Genomic DNA, 27843 nt, shown 5'->3' with positions numbered 1-27843 from the left:
TTGATTGGTAGTTTTAAGGTGACGGAAATAAAAAGTTATACGGCTGCGGTGGGAATTAAAATATAACACCGTATTTAGAAGACCAGTATCATAATAGAATGTATATTTATAAGTTATATCTATCTATATATATTCTAAAATATATATTTTAGTTTTTATATTGCGTGGGTGATATATACAGTATTTAGTTCCTGCAGGAGAGAAAGGAACTCCTGCTTCTCAAGAAACGAAAACGAAAGTTCTCTACCTTTTCACTCACTCGCTCTCTAAAAGGGAGGATTACTTAAACAGGTGAGTTTCTCTCTTTTTGGTATTTTATAAGTCTGTTTTTTCTGCTGTGCAGTTTTATTATCTTGACATTTGTGTCTATCACAACTGTCTAGTTTCTCCGGGTTCAGGTTCAGCTCTTCTGTAGCTTATTATTGTGCTCCAGGCCTCATTCCACTGACAATACAGGAAATGTTTTCTAAAATATTCTCTAGCTTAATTTTGTTCTAGTCATAGAAAAAATAAACAAAACGATGTCTTCGATAATTTAAATAACTTAGTTGGTTCTATTTGTAAAAGATAAAAACAAATATATGTCTGATATTCCCTTACAAAATGTATTTTTGTTGTAATTTTACAGGTAAAAAAAACTTATTTGACCACTTTTCAAAACTTAGTTTTGTTTAAAAGGTACACGAAAGAAAACAGATCTATCTTATCATATAACGTAATTATGTTAAAACTGTACAGTATTGAAAAGAAAACTCTTCTTTTACCACATTTTATAATGTATTTTTGTTAACATTGTATAGGAAAGAAACAAGAAAATGTCTTCAATCTTTGTATATAACTTAGTTTAGCTTTAATTATACAGGAAAGAGACAAGAAACATTCTATTAGCACATTCTATATCAAATTTGTTCAAATTGTAGAGGAAAGAAACAAGAAAATGTCTTCTATCACTTAATATAATTTAATTTTCTTGTAATTATACAGTAAAAAAAGGTTCCACTTTCTACAACTTATTTTTGTTCTAACTGTACAGGAAAGAAACGCAATATCACACCACCTTCTGTAACGTAATTGTGTTAAAATTATACAGGAAAGAAACAAGAAAATGTTTTTGTAACTATACAGGAAATAACAAGAACCTGTCTTTTACCACATTCTGTAATGTAATTTTGTTTAAACTGTACAGGAAAGAAACAAGAAAATGTATTTTTATATAACTTAGTTTAGCTGTAATTATACAGAAAAAAACTTATATTTTTCACATTTTATAATGTATTTTTGTTAAAATTGTAGAGGAAAGAAGCAAGAAAATTTTATGATTTTATATAATTTAATTTTGCTGTAATTATACAGTATAAAAAACTAATGTTACCACTTTCTACAACTTAGTTTTATGTAAACTGTACAGAAAAGAAACACAATATCCCACCACCTTCTGTAACATAATTGTGTTAAAATTGTAAAATTGTCACTTTATATAACTTTTTTTTGTAATTATACAGGAAATAACAAAAAAAAAATATTTTACCTCATTCTGTAATGTAATTTTATTAAAATTGTATAGGAAAGAAACAAGAAATTGTCTTCAATCTTGTATATATAACGTAGTTTTGCTGTAATTATAAAGGAAAGGAACAAAAAGTCTTCTTTTACCACAATGTCTGTACACCACATTTTGCTTTGCTTTTTTTTGGGTGTTTATTAGTGAACTATATAGGAATTTAAATGCATTGTTGATATTTTGAATAGCACTACAACATGGCTGACTCACCATACAGTGCACAATTTCTGTAATAGGGAGATATTCTGAATGAAGCTTTATTTTTACACTGAAAAAAAAAAAAAATGCTTCTATCGCTTTAAATGGCTTACCGTAGATTTGTTCTTATTTCACAGGGCCAAAACAAAAAGACTTCTTCTGCTACTTTCTGTGACCTACTTTTGTTCTGACTGCGCTGCAGGAAACAACAATATGTCTTCCATCACATTCTACGGCTGGGACGTAGACTATGACGAGGACCGACACCTGCAGGCACAGCAACAGGCTAAATCTGACAGGCGCTACACCATGTATCATGGAACTAAGGTCCAAACAGCGCGCTCAATTATCCAAAGTGGCTTCCGCCAGTCTGCTGACGGCATGCTGGGACCTGGGGTCTACGTGAGTCGCAACCAGAGGAAAGCTGAGCGCTACCCTCTGAACTCACCCATCACTGACAAGGTGGTGCTCAAGCTGAGCGTGGACTGTGGGAAAGTCAAGCGTATCGACACAGACAACCACCCTATGCAGAAGTCCTGGCACAGTAACGGCTACGACACAGCCTGGGTGCCACCCAACTGTGGCATGAAGGCTGTGCCCAGTGGCCTGGAAGAAGATTGCGTTTGGGACCCAAAGCGTATTGAAGTCATAGATATTGCTTTGGCACCAAACACTACCATTCAGAATGAGCTTAAGCAGCTACTTGCCCAGAGCCAGAACCAGCAAGGCCAGGCTGCTGCTTTAGCCAGCCCAGGAGCATGTCATCTATGCAAGTGGAAAATCGTCCCGGCACACAGCGTCCAAACCTGCTGGGGCTGCGGGGAAACTGTCTGCACACTTATGACCAAGCATAAGTGTAAGCACTGGGGATAGGAAGCCATTTAGAATACTCCAAGCCAAGACGGACTGAGAGGATTTAAGGATTAGTCTTGCTGTAGCACGCCGTTGGCCGCTGGGTAAATGGGCCACAGGTTTTTTTTGTTTGTGTTGATCTCATTTGATTTTTTTAATTGATATGTTCATACACTGAAGTTTCAGTTTATCAGTTATGTATACCTTGTGCCTACACTCATTGGCCATTTTATTTGATCAGAAACACCTACAATATTGACACACTTAAGATACACTAAAGGGTGCTCAGTCATGGTGAAGGGTTTAGCTCCAACTCAACCTTAAAACATCTAATCCTAGTAAGGATTACATTTAGAGGTATCTAAATTTTTAAAGGCAGGGGTGCGAGGACATTGGATCTAAACTCACCAGTGTGATTGATGTATAGAACCAGGTTCAACTCTTCTATGTGATTAGGGTGCCTTCACCCCTATCTTATTTGGTCCAGACTTTTGGACTTTAAGACAGACCAAACCAATTTTTTTAAGACCAAAGGGCCAAAATATGTGGATTCAGTACGGATCTACTGATTCATGGTTTGGTTGATTTGCAGAATGAAATCACATGTTTGGATAGTACAGTACAGGACGTTGAGGCAGTCTATATTTATTCATTCAACAACAGAAGAAGAAAAATAATTGCCGTTGTGCCAAACATGTGCGTGTCACACAGGAGTATGAGCACAAATGCGTATACCTGTATCTGGTGTAACTCTAGTCTAACCCTTGACCAATTTACAGTCTGATAGGAATCTGTTATGCTTGATTTGCCAAACTGACAACATTTTACAAACCAGCGTCAAGCAAAAGCAGAAGCAATATACTGATGATTATGACATTAAGAGGTTTATGTTATGTTCGCTCTCTATACTGCAGTGTGAAACCAAAACTAACTAGACCAGATGTTTACAATGCAGAAAAAACAGCACCCTTAGTTTAGACTCTGGTCTGGAGTTTCAGGTGTGAAAACCCCTAAGTTTTGGTTGAACTAGCAATTTATTACTAGCGATTATTTTTGTAACAATCAATTGTTTTAGAAATAATTGCGATAAGCAATATTGCTTACATTTGAATTTATTCTACTGTAATAATGATTGTCATTATAAGCCTAATCCACCCTTTTAAAACCTTTTGAAATTAAAAACTGTAACATGGATGGTGTGATTTTTACCAATTCATGTCAAAAGTAAAACTTTTTTGAACCGTGAATAATGGCAATTTAGGTTATTTGTCTACATTTGAACAGTCACAATTATATAATACTGGTACACTGTCAAGCTCAAACATATGTATAACCAACTGTCAGAAAGGTAGTTCCAGTTATTTTTTTTATGTTTTAGACAAGCATTGGTTCCTCAGTGTGATAGAACTCATTGACTTCAAGGACTGGCACCTCTGCTATACCATGCATGTCTGTGCAGAGTTGTATACAGTTACTGACTGTAACTCATATCCTAGCAACTTTATAAGAAACATCTATTTGTTTGATATGTATTGTAAGTGTAGAAATAGAAGAAGCGCAACTATATCCTTACTGAATGTGTGTTAGTCATACTCTCATCAGTGGTCAGTTTCTGACTACAGGATATCTGCCAGCTGGATATTTTTTGCCTTAGTGCAATGTGATACACAAACATCAAATTTTGATTTAGTTTGGCATGGTGGTTCTCTGTGTGATACTTTGTCCAATGCAACAAAATTTTTTAAACGTCATTTTATTTGCCTACAGTGATTTAGGTTTGGCTCAGATAAAAAAAAAAAAAAAAAAAAACTAAAAAAAAAAAAAAAGCATAAAAAGTATAGTTATTTAAGAGAGAGTGCACATAAGCTCTGCCCTATTTTCCTTTATTTTTACTATAATAGGCTAATCAAAACATAGACGCCTAAATTTGATTATTAACATGAAGGCATCCAGTCTAAATGTGTTGGTAGGTTTTCAAATAATTAAAGCTTTACTGTGGGTTAAAGTGGGTGTAGCTCATAAAATGGCCTATGAGTACAGTTGCAATAATACACTCAGTGTATTTTTCTGCCTTTAAACACACACTAAAAAACATATAGTAACACATAATGTGTATACTCTTAAAGGTGTGTTCATCTATTGGCCTAAAGTACTGTAGCTGAAATCCTTGTTTATGTGTCTTAAGAGGTGACTGGGTAAGAATCTAATTATATAATATATTATTTGTGTTCTGTGCTGTTCTGTGCCATTCACATATATGGGTATATATTCTCTTCCCTACTGTGACATTCTGGCTTACAACTAGAAATCCCAATTGTGCCATTTTTTGTGTATTCTTTTCATAAATAATGCATTACCTAGATATGTTTTAAAACCTGTGGGAATCCCAAAGTGATAAAGAAAATGTGCCTGTCTCTAAATCGTCAGAAATACTGCCTATTCACACAGGATACTGGGGCAGGATTCAGATTTTTAATTCAGCCACTTGGGCTTATAAACTAAGATGTGCTGTTGGGCTCTCTAGCAACCATGTTATCTAGGTTATGGGTACTCTTTTCATTCACTGCCTTTAAGTTTCCACACCCAGGTGCTTGTGTTTTTTCAGATATTCTTTACAAATTTTAAGATACAGCCCCAAACAGCAGTCTGAAAACCAGAAGGTCCTGTTCTAGAAACTATTGCAGCTCCACAATAGGGGGTGAAAGGGCATGTTTACAACAGGAGTAGTAATAATACATTTTGTTATTTTAGCTGCAGTATCTCTCTTATAATTTTCTCAGGAAAACTGTAAACACAACTGCCTTGATGTATATCATTATGATATTGCTGTTCTCATAATGAAACCTAATTGTACAAATTGTTAACTTTATCAGGAAGTGATAGTTAAAAGCTGTGCTCCAAAGTCTAGTCTACAGTCGAGGTATGATGGGTCCTCAATAGGGCTTGGGGATTCACCCTGCCTCTGCTGCAGTCTAGGCTTTAATATTCATATAATGTGTTTATTCTATTGTAAGAATTTAATTTCAAGTGATCATACATTATTGTTGTTAGCCCATTTTCTGCAGTAATGAGCTTTTGATATGACAGAAATGGTATATGAAATCTACAATCAAGGAATTTTAAAATATGATTTATACCAGTCAAGTAATGTTCATACAGCTGCTTTTAAATTGAATTGATTTTATTTTTGTGAAATAAACAGAATGTTAAAAAGATAGATTTGAAATTCTTTAATGGGTAAAATTATTGACTGGATGAATTGGTAAACTAGTAATTTGTATCTGTTGCTAGAGAGGGGACACAGTAATGCATACACTACTACATGCAGGGTACACACTAATATCCATAGAGTTTTATAAGCAGGTAAGCAATTTTCGATCAGTGAGGACACAGCTAGATAGCTCTTCATGCCAACCGTTTCCTCAAACAAGTTCAAAGTTGGTGCTATCGAGCTAGACAGCTGTAGAACCATGGCTATTATGACATCCCAATCGATATTAAGACATCAGAATTGGGTTTTATTACCTAAGTGCTTAATCACAATTCCATTTTGACATCACAATGCAGTATTGTCCCAATAGTCCTTATGACATCACAATGGAGTGTCATCACTGTGATCATTAAACCACCATAAGGTAGTGTTGTCAAAATGACAATTATGACACAATACCATCACAACAGACATAAATACTACTGATGTGATGGTATCTATATGACGATGCTTGCATTGTTGCATCAGAATCAGGTTAGAATGATAAACATATTATGGGATCTTTCACTTACACAAATGAACATGTATAAGTGTAAATAATTACAGTATTTACAAAATTATTTAAAATCCCTTAAATCCACTTTTCACCATAGATCTGCTTCAGACTTGGTCTGGTATCCTAATATGGATTTAGGTTAGAAAGACAGACATATTATTTAAGGTTTTACAGATACAGCCCTAAAAAATGTGTTTATAATCACTGCATTAGGTGTGTTAAATCCCCTTTTTCATAGAAAATGAAATAAATCCACACCAGAGCAGTTGCCTTTAAGAAATGTTTATGAACATGTAACGTCTGGCAACATATTGCAGTAATAGCCATTTTTTTAGTCTGTGATGTTGAGGGACGGACTGCTTGACCACAGAAATATCTTTTGTCAGCCAATATATCTCTGGCAAGGTTTGCATTACATACTCTCTGAAAACAAACTTAAAAACATCACAATTTGTGGTTTGCTACAATTAGCATGATGCTAATTGGTTTATTCTAGTAGTAGGACTTCTATAATGTTAGTTACAGTAACCGCAAAGGTACAGTACCCTCATAGCTTCAGTACAACTGCAAGATTTTTTTTTCCTTTTATCTTTTATTCCTTATGGTATGTTGTAAATCAAAAGAGCAGTTGCCTAATTTTTATGCTCTTGTTTATTGGCAGTTTGTGAGACATTCTAGCACATTCTACACCGGGGACATGATTTTTCTTAACCCTTTCAGACCCTGCATCCATTACAATTGACATGGTGTGTTTTTTTTTTTATTTCTTGTGTATTCTTTTTACTTCACACAAATTTAGACCCATTATTCATCAGAATAGACATATTAGCCAATCAAACAGCAGCTTAGTCCCGCCAACTGCATTGAAGAAATAAAAATCTGCACACTGAAGTAAAGTGCGTAGCATCCCAGCTAATGTGGCAGAGTAAACACCTTTACCCATCATGTTAGGAGTTTGCTGCTTAGTAATCATTTGTGAAAATATGTAAACATATATTTAAATGTGTGTAGAGTAAAAAATGTTGTATGAAATAAAAATAGGTGTTAAACAAATGACTGGGCTGCAATGAACAAACAAAATACATATATTATATTTGACTTGTACTTATTTATGTATGTATTTATTTACTAAATCCTGTTTTTGAGCACATTACAGACCAAAAAAAACAGCATTTCTATATATTTTTTCATCACTAGAACATAAATCAGGTCAGAAAGTGTTAAAGCAGTCAGTAGCACAGTCATGTATTCTCCTGCTGGGAATATAGTTCTAAGGCCCATTAGCATCATGTTACCATGAACATACATATCAGCTTAGCTTCTCAGGCCAAAGTAACATGTAAGCTGTATTAGTATTTTGTAAGGATCTTCTTAAGGTTCAGTCTCAGAGACAGCTATACGTGTTTAAGGAGAAAGGTAGTAGGGGCAAAGCCGCTAGGTGGAGCCCAAGAGTAAAACAGTGTGATAACTCCTTAGGCAGAAGTTGTGCATTTTACAAGCAGCATTCCTGGTCATTAATAAAATACTGCAACAAATACTTCCTGTTTGGCCATGCCATGTGACTACTCTAATGAATGTATTCAGCTGTCCACAGTCTGACACAGCTGTACAAATGCACACACAGCTTGTCTAAAATTATAAAACATAGGCTAGAATCGTATTTACTGTTTTTGGGACCTTCCAGATGGTGCACATTTGTTAGAACCTGGGATTGAGGACTTCTCTGAAAGCCATTAAACTAATTTGTGCTGAAGACTCCACCCTATGCATGCCTTTGTGTTTTTCCTTACTTTGCACCTAATATAATTCAGTTAAAGTACTTAGGGAACTTTCACAAAAATCAAACACAAACTATGATAGGTGACTTCCGTTTAATCTGTTGTCAGTGTGTTAAACATAAAGACATATAGAAATAAGGAAAAGCTTTACAACGCAATAGATGATTTAATTCCATAAATTAGTATGGTCCTGTAATCTGGCTTACTTTCTTTGCTAATGACAAAATATAAACAATAGATGCTCTTTCTAGGCTTAAATGGACGTTTAGCAAAAACACAGGTGTGGCGGGAATGCCATACAGTACATGTGGCTGTAAGGCCAAACAGATCATTTGTTTAAGAGTCCTTCTCAACAGAAAGATGACATTATGCCTCTAAGGCTGTCTGTAGGTGGTCTGTAGCTCTCTTGTTAAGACAAGGTGTTGTTCTTTTCTGGAATCCCTTTTCAGCTGCTCTGCTGCTCTTTGTGTTGTATTATACCTTTAGAAATGAGGTCAGGTATCTCTACTGCAAGCCAAGGTCCAAGCTGAGGAAGATACAGAGATACATGTCATTATTACAACATCCACAATGCACTCAAATAACCTCCCATTAACTTTACACCAATAACATGAAGATAAGTGCTAACTTAGCATTGATTGCTAGCATGTTTTAATAATCAATTTAATAATTAGAAAAATTTATCACTTACTCCAAGGGCCATAAGATGTGCTAATCCAAATTTTGGCACGTTTCTTGCCCAAAGTGGTTTGAAATGGTCAGTCAGGCAGATCTTGCCACCCCTTTTTATGACAAAAAAGACAAAAAAAGTATATAAATACTACTAAATGCCTGTTTCAATGTGAAACAATTAACTGTAAAAATACAAGCAGTTAGAGACCAACCTGTACATTTTAGCTGTCTTCCCATCAAGTTCAGGAATTGCCACTTCAGGTGCTGTGGCTGGATATGTGACAGGAATCTGTAATGTTGTATAACAAACAAACATTACCCAAAGAGCAGTAAATATTCTAACAATGTCTCTGTACATGTATAAATTATTTTTTGTTTGTTATTTATTCTTTGACTTACATCAAATTCCATGTCAAATTCATACTTGAGAAGTTCATGGATATACCAGCATTTCCCAAACCACCTGAAGATAATGATAAAGAATCATGGTTTTTGAATGAATAAAAACATGTACTTATTAATCTTTATGAGCCTTAGCATACCTCGTGCCCTCTTTGTTGGACTCTAGACGAAACCAGTCATTGTCAGCCGCTTTATTATTCTCAACATACTACAATACACAAAATATATGTCAATATTTGAAGATCCCATACGAGTCATTACTTTTCATATACTGATACACAAAGTAACTATATTGATATAGTATAGTATTATACATATTATATTGTACACTACGTATTTGACATACGCTGCTAGAAGCAGAAAAACAAAACAGATGTTCTACTCCAAAAAAAAAGACACAGGGGATACTTACTTCCCAAATCTTTACACTGTCTGGTAAACCAATCGGCTTACTTTAATTACACCTTAGTGACAGTGCATACTGTTTTGGTGAATATTTCACAGCACATGTTAAAAGGTACTTTTAAAATTTGCATTGTGGTGAAGTCATTTTTCAGAGTGAAAGGATTTTAACAAGAATTTTAGCAAGAATGTGCATTAATATTCTTGTTAAATTAGTTTCAATATTATATTTCTTCAAGTAAACAAAGTTAATGTTTTTAACAATGGTAGGTTGTGTTCCTTATACAACATCAGTTCAAAAACACTATGGTGTTTGATATAATGTGTGGTGTTATACTATGGTGTTAAATAAAATATTGGAAATCAGATTTTGATTTTTTTTAATTAGATTAATAATAGAAAAAAAAAAAAGATTAACAAATCATCAAAACAATCATTAATTGCAGCCCTATATATTTTAGTTACATAGACAACTTCTGCAATTTCTGTGTTGCGTTTATAGTTCTGCATTGATATTCTTTTTAAATTTCCAAGGCAAGTTTATTTCTATAGCACCTTTCATACACAACAGTCATTCAAAGTGCTTTACAAATTAGAAAATATAAAGAGAAAACATGTAAGTTAATAACAAAAAATAGAAAATAAAATAAGAATAAGGCATGAATAAAACATGATTCAAACAATAGATTTAAAAGTAGGAAAATTAAAGTTAATTAGAACAAATCTTCCATAACTAAGTTAGCGTTATGTTTGTATAATTAGTGCATTTCTCTCTAATTATTGTAGTCAGATAGTTAGTGTTGAAGTGCTGCAGTCTTGGCCAGGGCACAGGTACAGGTTATAGTATAGACATAAATTTCGAAAATTATTGTGACCGCTCTGGATAAATAACGGTAAAACACAATGAAATAGAGTCCTGTCCCTGAGAATCTTCTTGTTCTGTTTATTCTTTGACTGACTTACTTTTTTTACTGTATTAGTGGTGGCTGAGTTAAATGACACGTATGAGTAAGACCAGCAGCGCAGCCAACCCTATCTAGCTGAACTCACTCAGATAAATCAGCCTGACAGCAGCAGATCACTCACTTTAATGAGGGCCAGGTATTCCTCCCGCAGTCTCTGGACCCACAGCTCCTTGTCTCTCGGTCCAGAGTTGGTTTTTAACAGCGGGATTTCAGACACGGTTTTTCGTGTGGCTTCATCCGCCATGGTGCTCCGCTGTGTGTACCGGCTGACGTCAGAGAGCTCCTGAGGTTAAAGTGTGCCCGCGTTATAAAGAGACTAATCTTAAGCGGGTTAATAGAACACAGCGTTTAACGCGATTTAAAACTTTTCATAGTAAAAGCATCACAGAAAACGAGTCAGTTCTTTAAGCGTCTTTCTCATTCTCAGCCGGAACCAAAAGTTCAGCGCTTGTTTCCCACCTCCATACATTCAGCCACAGAGACTGCAGAGAGGAAGAGCACCCACTGCAGAACCACCTGAGAACATGATCCGGGTCTTTCAGACACCAGGGGGCGCACCACAGCGAGTCTAAAATGAATGTGTTCCTATGGAGCATAATTATATACAATGCCTGACCAAAGGAAAACTTTGTTCAGGTCTAGGTTCAGCAACAGTATGTGCTAAAGGAATGAGGTCAGCTGACTACCTGAATATACTGAATATAGACCAGGTTATTCCATCAATGGCTTTTTTTCTTCCCTGAGCATATTCCAAGATGACAATACCAGGATTCCAGACCTTAATCTTATTGAGAATCTTTGGGATGTGCTGGAGAAGGCTTTGTGCAGCGGACAGACTCTACTATCATTAATGGAAGATCTTGGTGAAAAAGTAATGCAACACTTGATTTAAAGTAATGGAAATAAATCCAAACAATGCCACTTTTTGGAATTTAACATTTAACCAATAGTTTTTGGAATTTAGCTTTTAGTCAATAGTTTTTGGACGTTAGCATTTAGCCAAAAGTGTTTGGACTTTAGCATTTAGCCACAGGTTTTGGAATTTAGCATTTAGCAAATAGGGTTTGGGATTCACCATTTATCCAGCGTTTTTGGACTTATTTAGCCAAAAGTGTTTGGACTTTAGCATTTAGCCAAAAGTGTTTGGATATTAGCATTTAGCCAAAAGTGTTTGGACTTTAGCATTTAGCCAAAGGTTTTGGACTTTAGCATTTAGCCAAAAGTGTTTAGATATTAGCATTTAGCCAAAGTTTTTGAAATTTAGCATTTAGCCAAAAGTGTTTGGATATTAGCATTTAGCCAAAAGTGTTTGGACTTTAGCATTTCGCCAAAAGTTTTTGGACTTTAGCATTTCGCCAAAAGTTTTTGGACTTCAGCATTTAGCCAACAGTGTTTGGATATCAGCATTTAGCCAAAGGTTTTGGACTTTAGCATTTAGCCAAAAGTGTTTGGACTTTAGCATTTAGCCAAAAGTGTTTAGATATTAGCATTTAGCCAAAGTTTTTGAAATTTAGCATTTAGCCAAAAGCTAACAGCATAACAACCACTCTTTACAGTTTTCAGACAGAAACAGCTTAGCATCTATCTTAATTTTTAACTAATATTTTTTTTATTAGCACGCTTTTCCAGGCTAAATTAAAGTTTGTTCACGAACTTTCCCTTTCTAGTCAGACACTATTTGTAAATAGAGTTTTAGCCATTTAGCTTTATTCACCTGCATTCATTGATGTCTCTCTCGCGAGCTCCCTCGATCTGTTATCAGTAATGTTCTGATATAGAGGGTGAATAGTAAAGTGGGCGCTCTCTCTATAAACCAGCTCTGGGTTCAGCGCTGTCCGGACCGAACAGCTGGCTGCACCGGGGCATGTCATCCCTGAGCATCCTTTGAGTAACTGGCTGATTCTGGGGTTTAATGGGGTTTAATTGTTTTTTTGGGCTCTGGTGGAGTTATGTGTTAAATGAACGCCGGCTGGTCGATGGTTCAGGCTGTGAGGTCTCAGTACAGGCTGACTCTGAGTGAGTAGATCTCCTGTTCTCCTGAAATCCAGTTCAGAGTGTGGAGACTCGACCTTCTAGCGGCTGACTGACTGGCAGTGGATGGTGGAGTCAGTACTCAGTATTTACAGCTCGTTTATCATGGAGCAGATTATTTATATGCAGGGGCAGTGCTCTCACACAGACGCTGAGTTTTCTTAAGGTTAATCCCTCTAGATAAGGTTCAGTTTTAATGTCAGTATTTAAATCTGTTCAGTATTTTGTTGTAATAATCTCTTATACATAGATTCAGGTATAATGAGCTATACGGTAAATGGTGACTCTTAAAGCAACAGTTCAGTGAAAATTCTAATTTACTATACTAAACTATTTTACCCTCATCTAAAATGCTTAAATAATTAAATAATATTTCATTTTAAGGCATAATAATAATATAATGTAACTAGGAAATACCAGTGCTTTCAAAGCAAATAATAATAATGATGATTAATAATGATTAATTATTAATAATAATAATTGATTTAAATTTGATTGTATCAAATTTAAAACCTCTGGAATATAATCAAGAGGAAAATAGATACTCACAAGCCATCAAACCAAGCTGAACTGCTTAAATCTTTTCAAAAGCAGTGTGAAAGACTGGTGGAGGAGAAAATGCCAAGATGCATGAAAACTGTGATTAAAAAAATGGGTTATTACACCAAGTATTGATTTCTGAACTCTTAAAACTTTATGAATATGAAATTGTTCCCTTTGCATTGTTTGAGGTCTGAAAGCTCTGCATCTTTTTGTTTTAGCCATTTCTCATTTTCTGCTTCTCATTTCTGCTCTAAATGACAATATTTTTAATTTAGAATTTGGGAGAAATGTTGTCCGTAGTTTATAGAATGAAACAACAATATTCATTTTACTCAAACATAAATCTATAAATAGCAAAATCAGACAAATTGATTCAGAAACTGAAGTGATCTCTTAATTTTTTCAGAGCTGTATATTATAGATAGATAGATAGATAGATAGCATTTATCTCACAAAGTACACCCCTCACATTTATCTTTTCATTTGACAACACTGAAGATATGACACTTTGATACAGTGTAAAATTAGTCATTGTATAGTACAGTATACCAGTGTCAATTTGCTGTGACCTCAAAAAAAAAAAAAAAAAATCAACACACAGCCGTTAATGTCTAAAACACTCACAACACAAGTAACATTTTGTTTGCCAAATTCTGCCAAAAGTGTCAATTTTTTGTGTGCCCATCATTATTTTCCAGCACAAGAGCTTCATATATTGCCACTGAAATCCTCTTCCACTTCTCCACAATGACATAACAGGGATGGTGGATGTTACAGACTTTGCTCTTCTCCATTTTACATTTGAGGATGCCCCACAGATGCTAGTGTTTAGGTCTGGACACATGCTTGGCCAGTCCATCACCTCTACCCTGAGTTTCTTTAGCAAGGCAGTAGTCGACTTGGGGGTGTGTTTTTCGGTCGTTGTTATGTTGGAATACTACCCTGCAGCCCAGTTTCTGAAGGGAGAGAAATCTGAAACAAATACCTTTTTCTTGATTTTATCAGACCTTTGGATAAGATGCTGAGCACATGAACCTCTTTGGTTCTGAGTGGGAACTATCCTGTTGTGTGGTCTTGGCCACTGTGCTGCAGTTCAGTTTTATGGTGTTTGCAATCTTCATATAGCCTTCTTATAGCCATCTTTATTTATTTTTTTTTCAGATCCTCAGAGAGTTCTTTCCAATGAGGTGCCATGTTGAACTTTAAGTGACCAGTTTGAGAGAGTGTGAGAGCAATAACACCAAATTTAACACACCTGCTCTCCACTCACACATGATGCCTTGTAACACTAATGTTTCTTATGACACCAGGGAGGGAAATGTATAGTTGTGCAGATTTTGACCATTTCCACTTAGGGGTGTATTCACTTTTGTTGCCAGTGGTTTGGACATTATTGGCTGTGTTAAGTTATTTTGAGGGCACAGCAAATGTATACTGTTATACAAGCGGTACACTGACTACTTTACATTGTATCAAAGTTGTATGTAGGTAAAATGAAACATTTTCAAAAATGTATGAGACCTGTACACATGTTTGTGAGATAAAGTGTGAGCAGTTCTGGAGAGTTATACAGTTGTATTGAGAGGGACAGACAGAAAGAAAGAGAGACTGAACAAAATATCACAGTGCCTCAAACCAGTTTGAACCCGATGCTGAGGAAACAGTGCCCCATTAGAAGTCTAAGGGAAAACATTACTTTTTTTGCTAATATGTTAAAATGGATGTGTAGAAATTTAGAAAGTAGCCACAGAGCCATTTACAAAACTTACACAACAAAGCTTGCCACATTCTTCTATGGGGTTTAATCTATTGATCCTCTAATAATAATAATAATAATAATAATAATAATAAGAAGAAGAAGAAGAAGAAGAAGAAGAAGAAGAAAAAGAAGAAGAAGAAGAATCAGTAGAAGCCAATCAATAACAACAATTCCATCAATTTAATAAAATATTCCATCATTTTTAAATCATGCTCACTAGCTCATTTTAAAGTAAGAGGATAATATATTACTTCTAGTGTACAATTAAGAAAGGAAGGGCTTTGGCATTAGAGGCTACAGACTGTATGTAAGTATTACTGATGCCCCGTAACACTTGCCTTCATTGTTACTTTCAGAGTATAAGAATAAAATCTTTCCACCACATGCACCTGCTGGGGACTATCAATAACTTTATGACCCTTTTTTACAGATAAGCTGGCTTGATTGGTTGGAAAAGCCCCTCCCATTTGTGGTGTTTTGGATCCCATGGGCAGTGTTCTGGCCTTGTCATCTCGCCCAGGGCGTCAGAACTCCCCCTTTCCTCACGATAGACCCCTCTCACGCTGGGATAGACGAGATGGACGGCTCCCAAACCCAGGCAGTTTTGATGGTCTCCACCGTAACTGCAAAGGTGAAAAAAATTGGATATTTATTCTGAATAGCCTTAAAGCAGAGGAAGTCAAACTTTTCATTTTGTTTGAGAACTTCAGCACATGATAACTTAATCACTCCCCACCCAGTCATTACTAAGCTTAAATAACATTTTAGCCCTTTAGATAAAACTGTCTCTCTCAAGTTTAACATACGACACTGGAAAATGTGTTACAGTGCTGAATTTCATTCACTCACAAGTACATTTTTAATTTAAGATACTTTATAAAAATACACATTAAATATACTTTCTTTGTATTTCCATAAAGTGTATTTTTTAAGCAATATGCCTTAAATTATACATTGTGTTGATAGAAACTATATATAGTGGCATTAAATACTGCCTAAAGTGCACTTTAGTGTATTTTTTTCCAGTGTCAATAAGGTCTACACAATATGTGCATCAATATGCAAAGTAGTACATTTAAATATACTTCAAATTGTAAAAAAAAAGGTGTTTAAAAACAGTTACTTAAATCTACTTAAGTTTGCAGAAGCTATACGAAAAAGCTCTCAAAAGCACAATTTAATACTTTTATTTTGTGTTTAAATATAGCTTAATTACAACTGAAATATGTTTAAGTTGCCATAAGGTGTTTCAAAATAGTACTTTTAGTATGTATTTAGCTACATATTTTAATTTGAAAAAGTATGTACTTTTTCATTTTAGGTATACTTTTAAAAAATATACTTTTCTTTTACAATGGACAACCTGATGAAAAATCTAATTAACCCCCAATGTAGTTTATCAGCCAATACATGTTTCTGAAGCTTGCTTTTTGTTTTGCACCAAGACTTCTAGCAAGTAATAGAGGCTTATTGTGACTAATTAGCAAAATGTACACCTGAAATGTTCACACACTTGCTTCAAAAACAAACAGTTTTGGTACTGAATGATGCAAAATTGGTACACCAACAATGCAGAACTCTGAAATGCAGCATTATGGGATATGCCCCTATTAGCCAAATTAAATAAAAATATATATTTTAAAACTTTTGTGTAAAAATAAAAAATTGTGTGAGGTGTTGTTGCCTCTGTTGCCAGTGGAGGCCTCTAGTGGAGTCATCTGGTAACACACTTAGCCCACATGCCCGTATGTTAAGGGTTACATTTGCAATTTAGCCGGATGTTTACACATTCCTAACTACTAACCTAAGGATTGCTATTCTTTTACCAGTGAGGTTCTGTATAGTTGAAGAGTATAAATAATCAATGACTTGTGTTGTATGTGTACTATATTGACTTATGTCAGTGCTCTGTAAGAATGTAAATACTGATTTACAGATAATCTGATCGTGTAACTTCATTAATATCCAAAAAATTCTTGCTTCTGTTTAGATGTGTTTCCACAGCAGATTGAAGGAGTTAAGATGATCGTCAACAAAACCCTCAGCAGTTTTTTTAAGGTTTGTTGCTTCTTTTTTTTTTTTTTTTTTTGAAAACAAAATTTGTAACATTTAAAACATCAATATAGAATCTAATTCAGAGCTCTGTCTAACATTTTTTTAATAGAGCTACTGTTTAAGTTTGTCTTTGAAACATTATGGTGTTCATTTATTTTTTTATTTTGTTTGTGTCCATATAGGTCAATCACACATTTCACCTCAGTGCTGTTGCCCCATCAAACTACCGCTTCCATGTTGATTACTTGCAGTCAGACACGGACAGTAAAGAAACAGTAAGTCTGTTAAATCTTCACCCCTGCTCTTTTTATCTTCTTAATAGAATAACTTGGTAAAATTTCTTATTAACACAATTCACCTTTTACCTCAGATATAGACGTATCTGCCAAGACACGCTTAGTGTCCAAAGTTTGCTTCTTTTGTTTCACACTATAGCTCTGTAAAGCTTCAGTGCAACACAAAATAAGCGAACTTTAGACACAAAACAGGTCTTTGCATGTCGATAACATTTGATATACAGATAAAACGGAGTAGACCTGACACTTTAAAAGGCCCTCTCTGGTTACAGAACTCGCCCATGCTTATTGGGGAAATGGACTCCTCTGGCAGCCTGAACGCACACTCTCTGTTTCACCTGAGTGAGCGAATCAGAGCCAAAGCAGTATTTCAGGTTAGTCGTAGTGAAAAATCTGAAATGTACTTCAGCGCAAGTGTATCTGAGCACTGCAGTCACTCTTACTTTTGTGTGCACATTCTTTTCCAGACTCAGCAGTCACACTTTGTCACATGGCAGTTTGAGACAGAGTATAGAGGCAGTGACTTTACAGCAGCCGTCACTATGGCCAACCCAGACATCTTCAGAGAATCAGGTAAGTATAGAGGTAACCCCACAGTTGCGCCCATATCACGAAAAAAAAAATCACTTGACTAATTCTTTCTTAGATAAATGGTTTGAGTTGATACAGAAAACAGTCACAATTAATTTTATGACAGATTATTTTCAAGCCATTTTATAAACCTATTAAAGTATCTGTTTTTCTTACTGTAATGCTTTGTCTGTAATACTAATGTGTTAACGTGTGTGTGTGTGCATGGATAGGTAGTTATAACCTTATTGATCACAAAGGAAAGCGTAGGGTTAAAGTCAAAATAAATCAAATAGTTTTTAAGCACATATAGCTCTGGAAAAAAATTAAGAGACCACTACAGTTTCTGAAACAGTTTCTCTTATTTAGCTATTTATAGGTATATGTTTGAGTAAAATAAACATTGCTGTTTTATTCTATAAACTACAGACAACATTTTGTCATTTAGAGCATTTATTTGCAGAAAATGAGAAATTTCTGAAATAACAAAAAAGATGCAGAGCTTTCAGAGTTCAGATAATGTAAAGAAAACAAAGTTCATATTCAGAAAATTCAGAGTTCTCCTCCATCAGTCTTACACATTGCTTTTGGATAACTTTAATCCACTCCTGGTGCAAAAATACAAGCAGTTCAGTTTGGTTTGATGGCTTATGATCATCCATCTTCCTGTTGATTATATTCCAGAGGTTTTCAATTTAGTAAAATCAAAGAAACTCATGATTTTTAAGCAATCTGTTATTTTTTGTAGAATAAAATAAATTACAGTAAATTATAAAGAGTATATCAATTAGCATATTTTCATAGGGTATATACACAGATTATTTCATTTTGATAAGTTAAAAAATAATGCCTGTATTGTACCCAATTTAAAACAAGCAGACTGTCTGAAACACTCCTTATAACCACCATGACCTGACAGAATTTGGGTGCAAGAAACAAAAAATAATAATAAAAAACAGTATTAATAATAATAATGAAATGGAATAGTTATCTGAAGTGTGTATGAATTGTTTGTTTTGTTGTGGAACAGTTATCATGGTGGCGCACTTCCTCCAGAGTGTCTCTCCACAGCTGGTTCTTGGGGGAGAGTTGGTGTATCACAGAGGGCGAGCTGAAGAAGGGGGCATCCTTACTCTGGCTGGCCAATACTCAGGTTAGAGAGCAGAACATACTATGAGCTAGCTCTATGTTAAACGGGATTATTTAAATGTTTTATGTTATCATTATTCTCTACAGCAGTAGAGATGTGTTCTCTGAAGTGACGAATCTGGGTTTTGGCAGTTGCCAGAAGAATGTTTTTTGTCTTACTGCATTGCACAAAGTGTAAAGTTTGGTGTGGAGTTGTTTTTCAGGAGTTGGACTTAAACCCTTAATTTCAGTGAAATTAATATGCTTCAGCATATCAAGAGATATGATTTTGTGCTCCCAACTTTGCGGGAACAGTTTAAGGACGGCCCCTTTCTGTTCCAATATTTACATTCTTTAACTGTAGGTTTAACTACCACTAAGGTGCTATCCGGACGGGATTAGTGTCTGAGGGGGTCCTATGGTAATTTTCTCTTTTATGGGGGGGTCCTCTGTGAGTGACCATGTTTGTGTTTTTCTCAGATGTCCTCTGAGAAAATTACAGGCTAAATTGTTTACTGTTTTCTCTGAACTCATTGGTCCTCCGGTAATTTTAATCCTGTCTAGACTGATGAAATAGCTATTTGTCCACTGCCACGCAACTTTACACTTTGGGCACTGGTTTCCACGGAGATCCATGTAAACACAACAGCGAGTGGAAATAGAGGAGCTACTGAACGCGATGTCAGGCAAAAAAAAGGCAAAAAACTCACTGGTCCTCCTGTTTTTTTCAATTGTAGTCTCTAGAATTTTATCACTGAGTAGAAGTCTAAAATATTTTTCACAAACGTCCCATTGAGAAACAAATCCCGTCTGGATAGGGCTTAAGACATCCTTTCTTGTTTTATTCCAGGCCCCAACTGGGTAGCCACACTGAATGCTGGTAAAGGAGGTGCTCATGCTAGCTATTATCACAGAGCCAACAAGCAGGTATGGGTGTGTCTACCATTACTGACCAGGCATTGTAACTGTACAGTACAGTTAAAGTGTTGCAAATAATTCTATTCAGATCCAGGTCGGAGTGGAGTTTGAAGCAAGCACCCGGACACAGGAGACCACATTCTCATTTGGTTACCAAATGGATTTGCCTGAAGCCAATATGGTCTTCAGAGGTAATATATATATAGATATAGAGTTATATGCATATTTTTCATGAACAGATCATTATTGAAGATGACCTTTCCATGCTTTGCATACAAATGTGTTTGTTTTGTAGCAGCTGTTTTACAGAAAGTTAGCAAAGATCAAAGGAAACCAAATGAAAAATAGTATTGCACTTTAAATATAAAAAGACAGTTAGGTAAAGGAACAGTTAGATGGAAAATTGACTTTTTTGCCCCTGAAAGGGTGAAGCTACACATCATACTACAACCAGCCAGCAGAGGCACTCGACCTAAGGTGGCTTACTTTTTGAAAGACGTTGCACTGTCAGTGTTTTCGTATTGTCGTTGATCAGACATGAATAATTGAGCCATCACCAGACTTCAACCTTGTGGCGGGGCCAAAACTTAGACTGTTTCTCTTCATTCAGGGAGCTACCTTTTTTTTAATATTTGATTTTATTCAAAGCCTTTAAAATGCCATTTGAATGGCTTGAGTGAGATTTTTGTAAGCGTTTTATGATCCAGACTGATAGCAGCTGCTACAAAAAACACATTTGTGATGCATAGATGAGTTCTGTGAAACTCATTTTTGTAACAAATTCCTCTTAGGCATGTTGGACAGCCGGTGCATCATTGGAGGAGTCCTGGAAAAGCGCCTGTGCCCACTTCCTGCCACGTTAATCATGGGCGCCTTTGTTAACCACCGAGGAGACAAGCTGCAGGTGGGGCTTGGAGTGAACGTGGGCTAGTTTTTGGCATATGACCACCGAACTGGCTTCCGGAAGCCACCACTCTCAGGTCCGTCTAAAGACAAAGGTCCGTCACAGATTACAGCTGAATTGTTGGAAGGCCCATTAGCCCCGTGGAGCTCCACACTATTCTTTTCTCAGTATGAAGGAACAGAAGTAACAATTGACTCTACTTCCAGTTGAGAACATCAGTGATCCAAACACTTCCGTGTGAGGGCTGTCCTTTCCAACTTGACTGAGATTTTTGTTGTTACGACTACAAAGATGTCAAGTGACCCAACAGTGACTCTGTGGGAAACTATAAGAATAATTATGGACGTTTTTTTGGGAACCATATAAAACATATGCATCCTTTTTTTCACAAAGCTTTGTGAAGCTCTCTGGACAAAAAAAATGAGTAACATACATCATATCTTCAGCAAAAATCCATTGAGGGAAGAATTATACATGTCAGGTCAATTTTATCTCACTTTTTACCTAACATTACATTAAACTTCATTACATTACATTACATTTAGTGTAATGTAATGTAATAGACGTTTACAGCAAAAACATTTTAGGCAGGGCGTAAAGGAGGCCAAAAGGTAATAATGGGATAGAGGAGGAAAAGAGAGGGAGCATGAAATGAGATTACAAGTAGTAACTTTTTACTAATTAGTTTACTAAGTAACTAATTATTCGCCAACTTATTTAATAGTTGATTAGTCTTTAAAGTCTTCATACATTCTTCTTACCCAAACTACAAACGGTTCAAAGTGCACAGCACCTTTTAACATTTGCCCTCAAGTATTGTTCTTATATAAATGAACATGCTGGAAAACACGATCCATGTCCATATACAGCTCTGGGGAAAAAATGAAGAGACCACTTCAGTTTCTGAATCAGTTTCTCTGATTTTGCTATTTATAGGTATATGTTTAAGTAAAATGAACATTGTTGTTTTGTTCTATAAACTACAGACAACATTTCTCCCAAATTCCAAACACAAATATTGTAATTTAGAGCATTTATTTGCAGAAAATGAGAAATGAGAAAACCTCAAATAATGCAAAGAAAAGTAGTTCATATTCATAAAGTTATAAGAGTTCAGAAATCAATATTTGGTGAAATAACCCTGGTTTTTAATCACAGATTTCATGCATATTGGCATGTCCTCCTCCACTAGTCTTACACACTGCTTTATACCAGTCCTGGTGTAAACATTCAAGCAGTTCAGTTTGGTTTGATGGCTTGTGATCATTCATCTTCCTCTTGATTGTATTCCAAAGGTTTTCAATTTGGTAAAATCAAAGAAACTCATAATTTTTTCAGAGCTGTATCGTATTGCAAGTCGATAACATAATTATTAAGACAAGTGTAGACACACAACTTTGTATTGTAGAAGAATTTATGCATTTAACTTTCTTTGTCCAGTGAGCTTGGTTTTGGACTGAATCTGGACCAAATGAAGATGATTCCACATTGATGTCCTGAGCTTGAAGCTTTTGCTTTATCATTAAGTTTAACTATGCCGAGGAACATTTGCACACGAGTAACATTGTTTATGTTCTGGGGGTTGACTTTGATAGATAGATAGATAGATTTAGAATAAAAAGTACAAGTTTAAGTGGAAAAATGAAGGTCATGAATAACGTTTCTGTTTATCTGTCTGTCTGTTTGTTTGTTTGTTTGGGTTTATGCAAGTTAATTAAACACATTTAATATCAAGTATGTAGGATATGGTTTGCCATAATATCCTTGTAGGTTACCTATGGATTTTCTTTTAACGTAATGTTGAGAATGTCAGTCCCTTGGGAGAAAATACACGTTTGTTTTGAAGCGTGACATTGGAAAATCAGGAAACCTTTATATTAAATAAATTGCAATAGCCATATTAATGGGATTTATCATGCACTGTTTATTTATTAATTAATTAATTAATTTATTAATTTATTTGCTTTTTATTTGTTTGTTTATTGATTTAATCATATACTACTACAGAATTTTTGCAGAAGTGTTGCTCAGCCAGCTAGCAGTTGGGTCACTTTGAATTTAACAATATCAGGCCTGCCTTCAGAGGTGAGAAGCTACTTTGTGATGTACCCATTAGATTGGAATTTTATTTTGGATGAATTAAACTGAAATATTTATTTCTATCCTGATCTCCAGTCTTGTTTTTTGTAATGTGTACATAGTGTTTCAATTGTTCATCCTGTCCATACACTTCAGCACTGAAGTAATGAATACAAGTGGATAATTATGAAGGAAAAATGTTGCAAGAACCATGTACAGCCATGTAATAATTAAGAAAATAATGTAAACTCAATAACTTTTAAATAAATTAATAGGCAAAGAAGCAGTTGGGTGCACAAATGGGTGCTTACTGTTAATAATAAGGTGCCTAAACATTAATTTGGAGTGATAAATTATAAATATATCACAGTTCTGATTCTGCAATGAAATTAGCTGAGAGAAGTTCTAGTTCTAGGAGTGCTACGATTGGTTGATAGTGGTTTTGCACAATGACACCAAGACAAAAAAGGCAGTCATAGCAAATGCACAGGCTTTTGTAGAATGTTACATCCAAAATAATCTAAGAAGCTTATTTTTTTTTACAAATGTATATTATGAGGAGTTTATTTGAGGAGGTATTTTATATTTGCACACCTTATTTAAAAAAATGCGTCCATAAACATTTACTTGCAGTGCAGTGTAATTGTAGTAAATAAAGGTATTATTAAAAGATTAAAGGCATATTTTGTTGAACAGTCACATACCCCAGAAGTTCTGGATCAGATAAGACAGGTCTGACGAGTGCTTCATAACTTTAGAACAAGTAGTGGTAAGGCAGACATTGCTGAAAAACAAACACTGGATTTAAACAGTTATGTCAAGGGTGTAAATACATTACAAAATCTTTATTATTTGCTTTAAAATATCTCTCAAACATTGTTTAAGTAAGCCATAGTGTGTTTTTGTTCGAAAACACGTCAAGTATTTTGCATAAAACTAAGGAAGATCTGGATGGGCAGATTTCGAGACATTTTTGACCGGCTATCTATAAATACACCGAAATCTTTAAATACAGATGTATTTACAGTATTTAGCACATATAGTACATAGCACAACACATGTTGTCACATAGCAGCTATACAGAGATCCGGGACTGAGCCAAAGGTGAGAGTGGCACAGAACAACTCGCTCAGATTAGAGGAAGAAACCCTGAGAAAAAACAAAACACAAAAGAGGAACCCATTCCTGTCTAGTCGACACCTGACAGCACAACAAATAACAGAACAAACTGTGCAGAATAAGTGAGATATAAGAGAGCGAGTTATGGTTAATGTGAAAGCAGTTTATGAGTCAAGTCAAAGTCAAAGTCAAAGTGTTTTTTATTGTCATTTCAGCTATATACAGAGTACACAGTGAAACGAAACAACGTTCCTCCAGGGACCATGGTGCACATAAACACAGTGTAGACAGAACAATAGTGCAGACAGACAATACAACACAATACAGACAAAGAATAATAAATAACAAGACAGTGTGCAAATTATGCAGTGTGCAAAAAGTGTGCAAAAAAGACCAGTGAGGTAGTAATTACCTCTATTACACAGTGTGCAATAGAGTCCAGTGAGGTAGTAGGGTTTTTAGTGCTTTCCATTTTCTGGGGTAAGTGGGGTAAGAGTGTGTGTGCATGTACAGAAAAACCATCAGTTCAGTCTCTGCAGTTGAGGAGTCTGATGGCTTGGGGGTAGAAGCTGTTGCAGAATCTGGTCGTGCTGGACCGGATACTGCGGTACCTTCTTCCCAAAGGCAGGAGGGAGAACAGTTCGTGTGAGGGATGAGTGGGGTCATTCACAATGCTGGTTGCTTTGCGGATGCTGCGGGTGGTGTAAATGTCCGTGATGGAGGGGAGAGAGACGCCGATGATCCTCTCAGCTGTCCTCACAATACGCTGGAGGGTCTTGCGGTCAGAGACTGTGCAGGTCCCAAACCAGGCAGTGATGCAGCTGCTCAGGATGCTCTCAATGGTCCCTCTATAGAAGAGTGTGAGGATGGGTGGAGGGAGACGGGCCTTTCTCAGCTTCCGGAGGAAGTAGAGACGCTGCTGGGCTTTCTTGGCTGTAGAGCTGGTGTTCAGGGTCCAGGTGAGGTTATCTGCTAAGTGGACACCAAGGAACTTGGTGCTCTTAACAATCTCCACAGAGGACCCGTCGATGTTGAGTGGAGAGTGGGTGTGTTGTGCTCTCCTGAAGTCAACAACCATTTCCTTTGTCTTGTCCACATTCAGGTGAAGGTTGTTGACTGTACACCAGTCTGTCAGCCGCTGCACCTCCTCTCTGTATGCTGACTCGTCGCCTTTGGTGATGAGACCCAGCACGGTTGTATCATCGGCGAACTTGATAAAGCTGTTAGAACTGTGTTTTGCAGCACAGTCATGAGTCAGCAGGGTGAACAGCAGAGGACTCAGGACACTGCCCTGGGGGGCCCCAGTGTTCAGTGTGATGGTGCTGGAGGTGCTGCCCCCGAACCGGACTGACTGGGGTCTCCCCGTCAGAAAGTCCAGGATCCAGTTGCAGAGGGGGGTGTTGAGGCCGAGCGAGCTTAGCTTCCTGATGAGGTTCTGTGGGACCTGACGTAAGTGTCCTTCTTCTCCAGGTGGGTGAGGGAGAGATGAAGGGTGGTGGTGATGGCATCGTCCGTGGAGCGATTGGGACGATACGCAAACTGCAGGGGGTCCAGTGAAGAGGGCAGTCGTGTCTTGATGTTCCTCATGACTAGCCTCTCGAAGCACTTCATGATGATGGGTGTAAGTGCAACGGGACGGTAGTCATTGAGGCAGGACACTGTGGACTTCTTCGGCACGGGAACAATGGTGGTGGACTTGAGGCACGTTGGGACAGTGGCGCTGCACAGGGAGATGTTGAAGATGTCCGTCAGCTGGTCTGCGCACTCCCTGAGCACTCTGCCGGGGATGTTGTCTGGTCCTGCAGCTTTTCGTGGGTTGACTCTGCGCAGAGTGTTCCTCACATCCACTGCAGTCAGGCACAACACCTGCTCGTCCGGCTTGGGCATGGTCTTTCTCACCATCGTGTTGTTTTGTGCCTCAAACCGTGCATAAAAGTTGTTCAGGGCATCAGGGAGGGAGGCATCACGTTCACAGGACGGTGGCATTGTCCTGTAGTTGGTGATTGCCTGGATGCCCTGCCACATACGCCGCGCGTCACCCGTGTCCTTGAAGTGGCTGTGGATTCTCTGGGCGTGTGCGCGCTTCGCCTCTCTGATGGCTCTTGACAGGTCGGCTCTCGCTTTCCTCAGGGCAACCTTGTCACCCACTCTGAAGGCGGAGTCGCGGGTCCTCAGCAGCGCACGTACCTCAGCAGTCATCCAAGGCTTCTGGTTTGGGCGTGTAGTGATGGTCTTGGAGACAGTGACATCATCAATACACTTGCTATATACAGTTATATGATTGCGAGTGAGTTTTGGACACATTCTCAGTGTTACTGTGAAAGTCAGTGTTAATGTGTTTGTGTTAAAATGAAGTCCAGCTGCAGAATGTGGTGGGAATGATTTAATGACAGAGTCCAGAGTAAAACAGCATTGCAGTGGGCAGCAGGGTATTAAAGAGTCAGACCAGGACTGAGCAGTAAAAACAGGAATCTCAATACAAGAGATTGAAAAAGGAGGATAAAAATGGGGAGCCCTATTTTACACACTGTGTAAGGTGTGTCACAAAGCTTATTGCTATCTTACACCCTGTCAACAGTTTATTTTCACACCTTATACCTGCTTTAAATAGCAATAGCACTTGTGAATACATCTACACTGATGGGTGTGGTGGTCTGGAAGAGAGATTAGAAACTATTCAGACGTCAACCATCAGACATTCATCGCTGTCTTGGCAACACAGGAGTCATGCAAACAACCCTGCTTGTTACACACACACAAGGACACGCAGCGGTGCACAAATCCAACTTTTACATCAACAATAAACAGAATACAAAATAGAATAACATTTTACGAACATTGCTGTTCCTGTAAATCATCTGCTAGCGCACCTTCACAGTGTGAATGTGCAGGTTTATCCTCTGCTGAGAAGCACAGAAGCACCGCGCTGGTAAAATACTAATCTGCCAAGGTTAGTACACACCTGGCTCTTAAAGGGAATGGCAAGTGACACGCTGATTGGTTTATTCCACGTTACCAGCCCGACACACACCCATGATCAATTAAGGGAATCATAATGTTTCGACTCACGCAATGCTTACTATATCAGTAATTACAATAGCAAAGACACACTGACACACCCTAAATCAAGCTGCGCAGTTTGCAGTGGACAGCTCGCCCAGATCGATAAAATAGGGTTAATGGACTTTTACCAACATCAAGCAGACAGCAAGGGGCAATTCAAAAAGAGGGGAGAGAGAAGAAAGAAGAATAGTAGGTAAACAGTCTAAACACAAAAACTAGTCAAAATATACGTAAATTGAGATGTATATGCTGCACGTATATTAAGCAAAGAAATCCCCCAATGGGGTAAGCAAATTTTTCAGTCTCAAAATGGGTGAAGTAAGAACTAAATCAAGCAAAATCACTGATTTGACACAGGAATCAGAATAACTTGGCTGATTTTTTGTGCTTTTAAGTTTTTAAGTTAAAATTAAATATTGTGAAAATTCTAATAGAATGATAAAGATATTTTTTTCCAAAAATAAGCAAAACAATCTTAAACTTACAATGCTTACAAAGACAAAAATCCTTATCTGAGAAAGATAAGGTTTATTGCCTTTAAATTTTGCACTGAAGGCCTTGACTCAATACTTCTATGTTGAGTCAACGTGTTGTCAGTGGCATATAGCCTGTGGCTTATGCCTCTGTGCATGTTTATACTTGTGCATTTGTGTCTGTGTCACTCAGCTGGGTACAGCAGGCTTGGCGGACCAATCACAGTAGCTACTGTGTGCCTTTCTATGCGATATATAGTTACTTTACATTTCTGGGAAATGCTCATCATGCTGTGACATTGTCTACA

At 36.8% G+C, this 27843-nt stretch overlaps 3 protein-coding genes across 5 annotated transcripts; 2 read left to right on the top strand and 1 right to left on the bottom strand.

The window, feature by feature from the left end:
* The first annotated feature begins 13 nt into the window (after positions 1 to 13).
* On the top strand, positions 14 to 5828 carry gig2p (grass carp reovirus (GCRV)-induced gene 2p). Of its 2 annotated transcripts, none has more exons than XM_007245228.3 (2): positions 14 to 291; positions 1962 to 5828. In XM_007245228.3, the coding sequence occupies exon 2, from the start codon at positions 1973 to 1975 to the stop codon at positions 2630 to 2632; it is 660 nt and encodes a 219-aa protein (XP_007245290.2). In that variant the 5' UTR covers positions 14 to 291; positions 1962 to 1972; the 3' UTR covers positions 2633 to 5828. The 2 variants fall into 2 exon arrangements, with proteins under 2 accessions (XP_007245290.2, XP_007245289.2); XM_007245227.3 differs by having other exon boundaries at positions 1897 to 5828.
* A 2402-nt stretch (positions 5829 to 8230) lies between these two features.
* ufc1 (ubiquitin-fold modifier conjugating enzyme 1) lies at positions 8231 to 11063 on the bottom strand. The gene is made up of 6 exons (XM_007245225.4): positions 10719 to 11063; positions 9371 to 9438; positions 9228 to 9291; positions 9041 to 9117; positions 8848 to 8938; positions 8231 to 8682 (listed from the first exon to the last, which is right to left on the bottom strand). The coding sequence occupies exons 1-6, from the start codon at positions 10839 to 10841 to the stop codon at positions 8602 to 8604; spliced, it is 504 nt and encodes a 167-aa protein (XP_007245287.2). The 5' UTR covers positions 10842 to 11063; the 3' UTR covers positions 8231 to 8601.
* Positions 11064 to 12407: 1344 nt separating this feature from the next.
* On the top strand, positions 12408 to 22963 carry si:dkey-71l1.1 (Porin3_Tom40 domain-containing protein). Of its 2 annotated transcripts, none has more exons than XM_007245226.4 (10): positions 12408 to 12613; positions 15361 to 15561; positions 16921 to 16988; positions 17168 to 17260; positions 17554 to 17655; positions 17749 to 17854; positions 18882 to 19004; positions 19830 to 19906; positions 19986 to 20088; positions 20689 to 22963. In XM_007245226.4, exons 2-10 carry the CDS (start codon positions 15417 to 15419, stop codon positions 20826 to 20828), a joined length of 957 nt encoding a protein of 318 aa, XP_007245288.1. In that variant the 5' UTR covers positions 12408 to 12613; positions 15361 to 15416; the 3' UTR covers positions 20829 to 22963. The 2 variants fall into 2 exon arrangements, with proteins under 2 accessions (XP_007245288.1, XP_049331426.1); XM_049475469.1 differs by lacking the exon at positions 12408 to 12613 and adding an exon at positions 12636 to 12702.
* The last annotated feature ends 4880 nt before the right edge of the window (positions 22964 to 27843 follow it).

This window comes from Astyanax mexicanus, chromosome 1, assembly GCF_023375975.1.
Source record: "Astyanax mexicanus isolate ESR-SI-001 chromosome 1, AstMex3_surface, whole genome shotgun sequence".
NCBI lineage: Eukaryota > Metazoa > Chordata > Actinopteri > Characiformes > Acestrorhamphidae > Astyanax > Astyanax mexicanus.
The sequence above is the reverse complement of the archived record's forward strand: the minus strand, read 5'-3'. Positions and strand labels throughout refer to the sequence as shown.

Excerpts from the sequence above, each read along its gene's own strand:
- gig2p (XM_007245228.3), top strand. The coding sequence starts at position 1,973 with ATGTCTTCCATCACATTCTACGGCTGGGACGTAGACTATGACGAGGAC.
- ufc1 (XM_007245225.4), bottom strand. The coding sequence starts at position 10,841 with ATGGCGGATGAAGCCACACGAAAAACCGTGTCTGAAATCCCGCTGTTA. Across the intron at positions 9,118-9,227 it reads AATTTGACATGGAATTTGAT|ATTCCTGTCACATATCCAGC; the intron begins GTAAGTCAAAGA and ends ACAACATTACAG. Across the intron at positions 8,683-8,847 it reads CACATCTTATGGCCCTTGGA|CTTGGACCTTGGCTTGCAGT; the intron begins GTAAGTGATAAA and ends TATCTTCCTCAG.
- si:dkey-71l1.1 (XM_007245226.4), top strand. The coding sequence starts at position 15,417 with ATGGGCAGTGTTCTGGCCTTGTCATCTCGCCCAGGGCGTCAGAACTCC. Across the intron at positions 17,261-17,553 it reads ACACGGACAGTAAAGAAACA|AACTCGCCCATGCTTATTGG; the intron begins GTAAGTCTGTTA and ends CTCTGGTTACAG. Across the intron at positions 19,005-19,829 it reads TCTGGCTGGCCAATACTCAG|GCCCCAACTGGGTAGCCACA; the intron begins GTTAGAGAGCAG and ends GTTTTATTCCAG.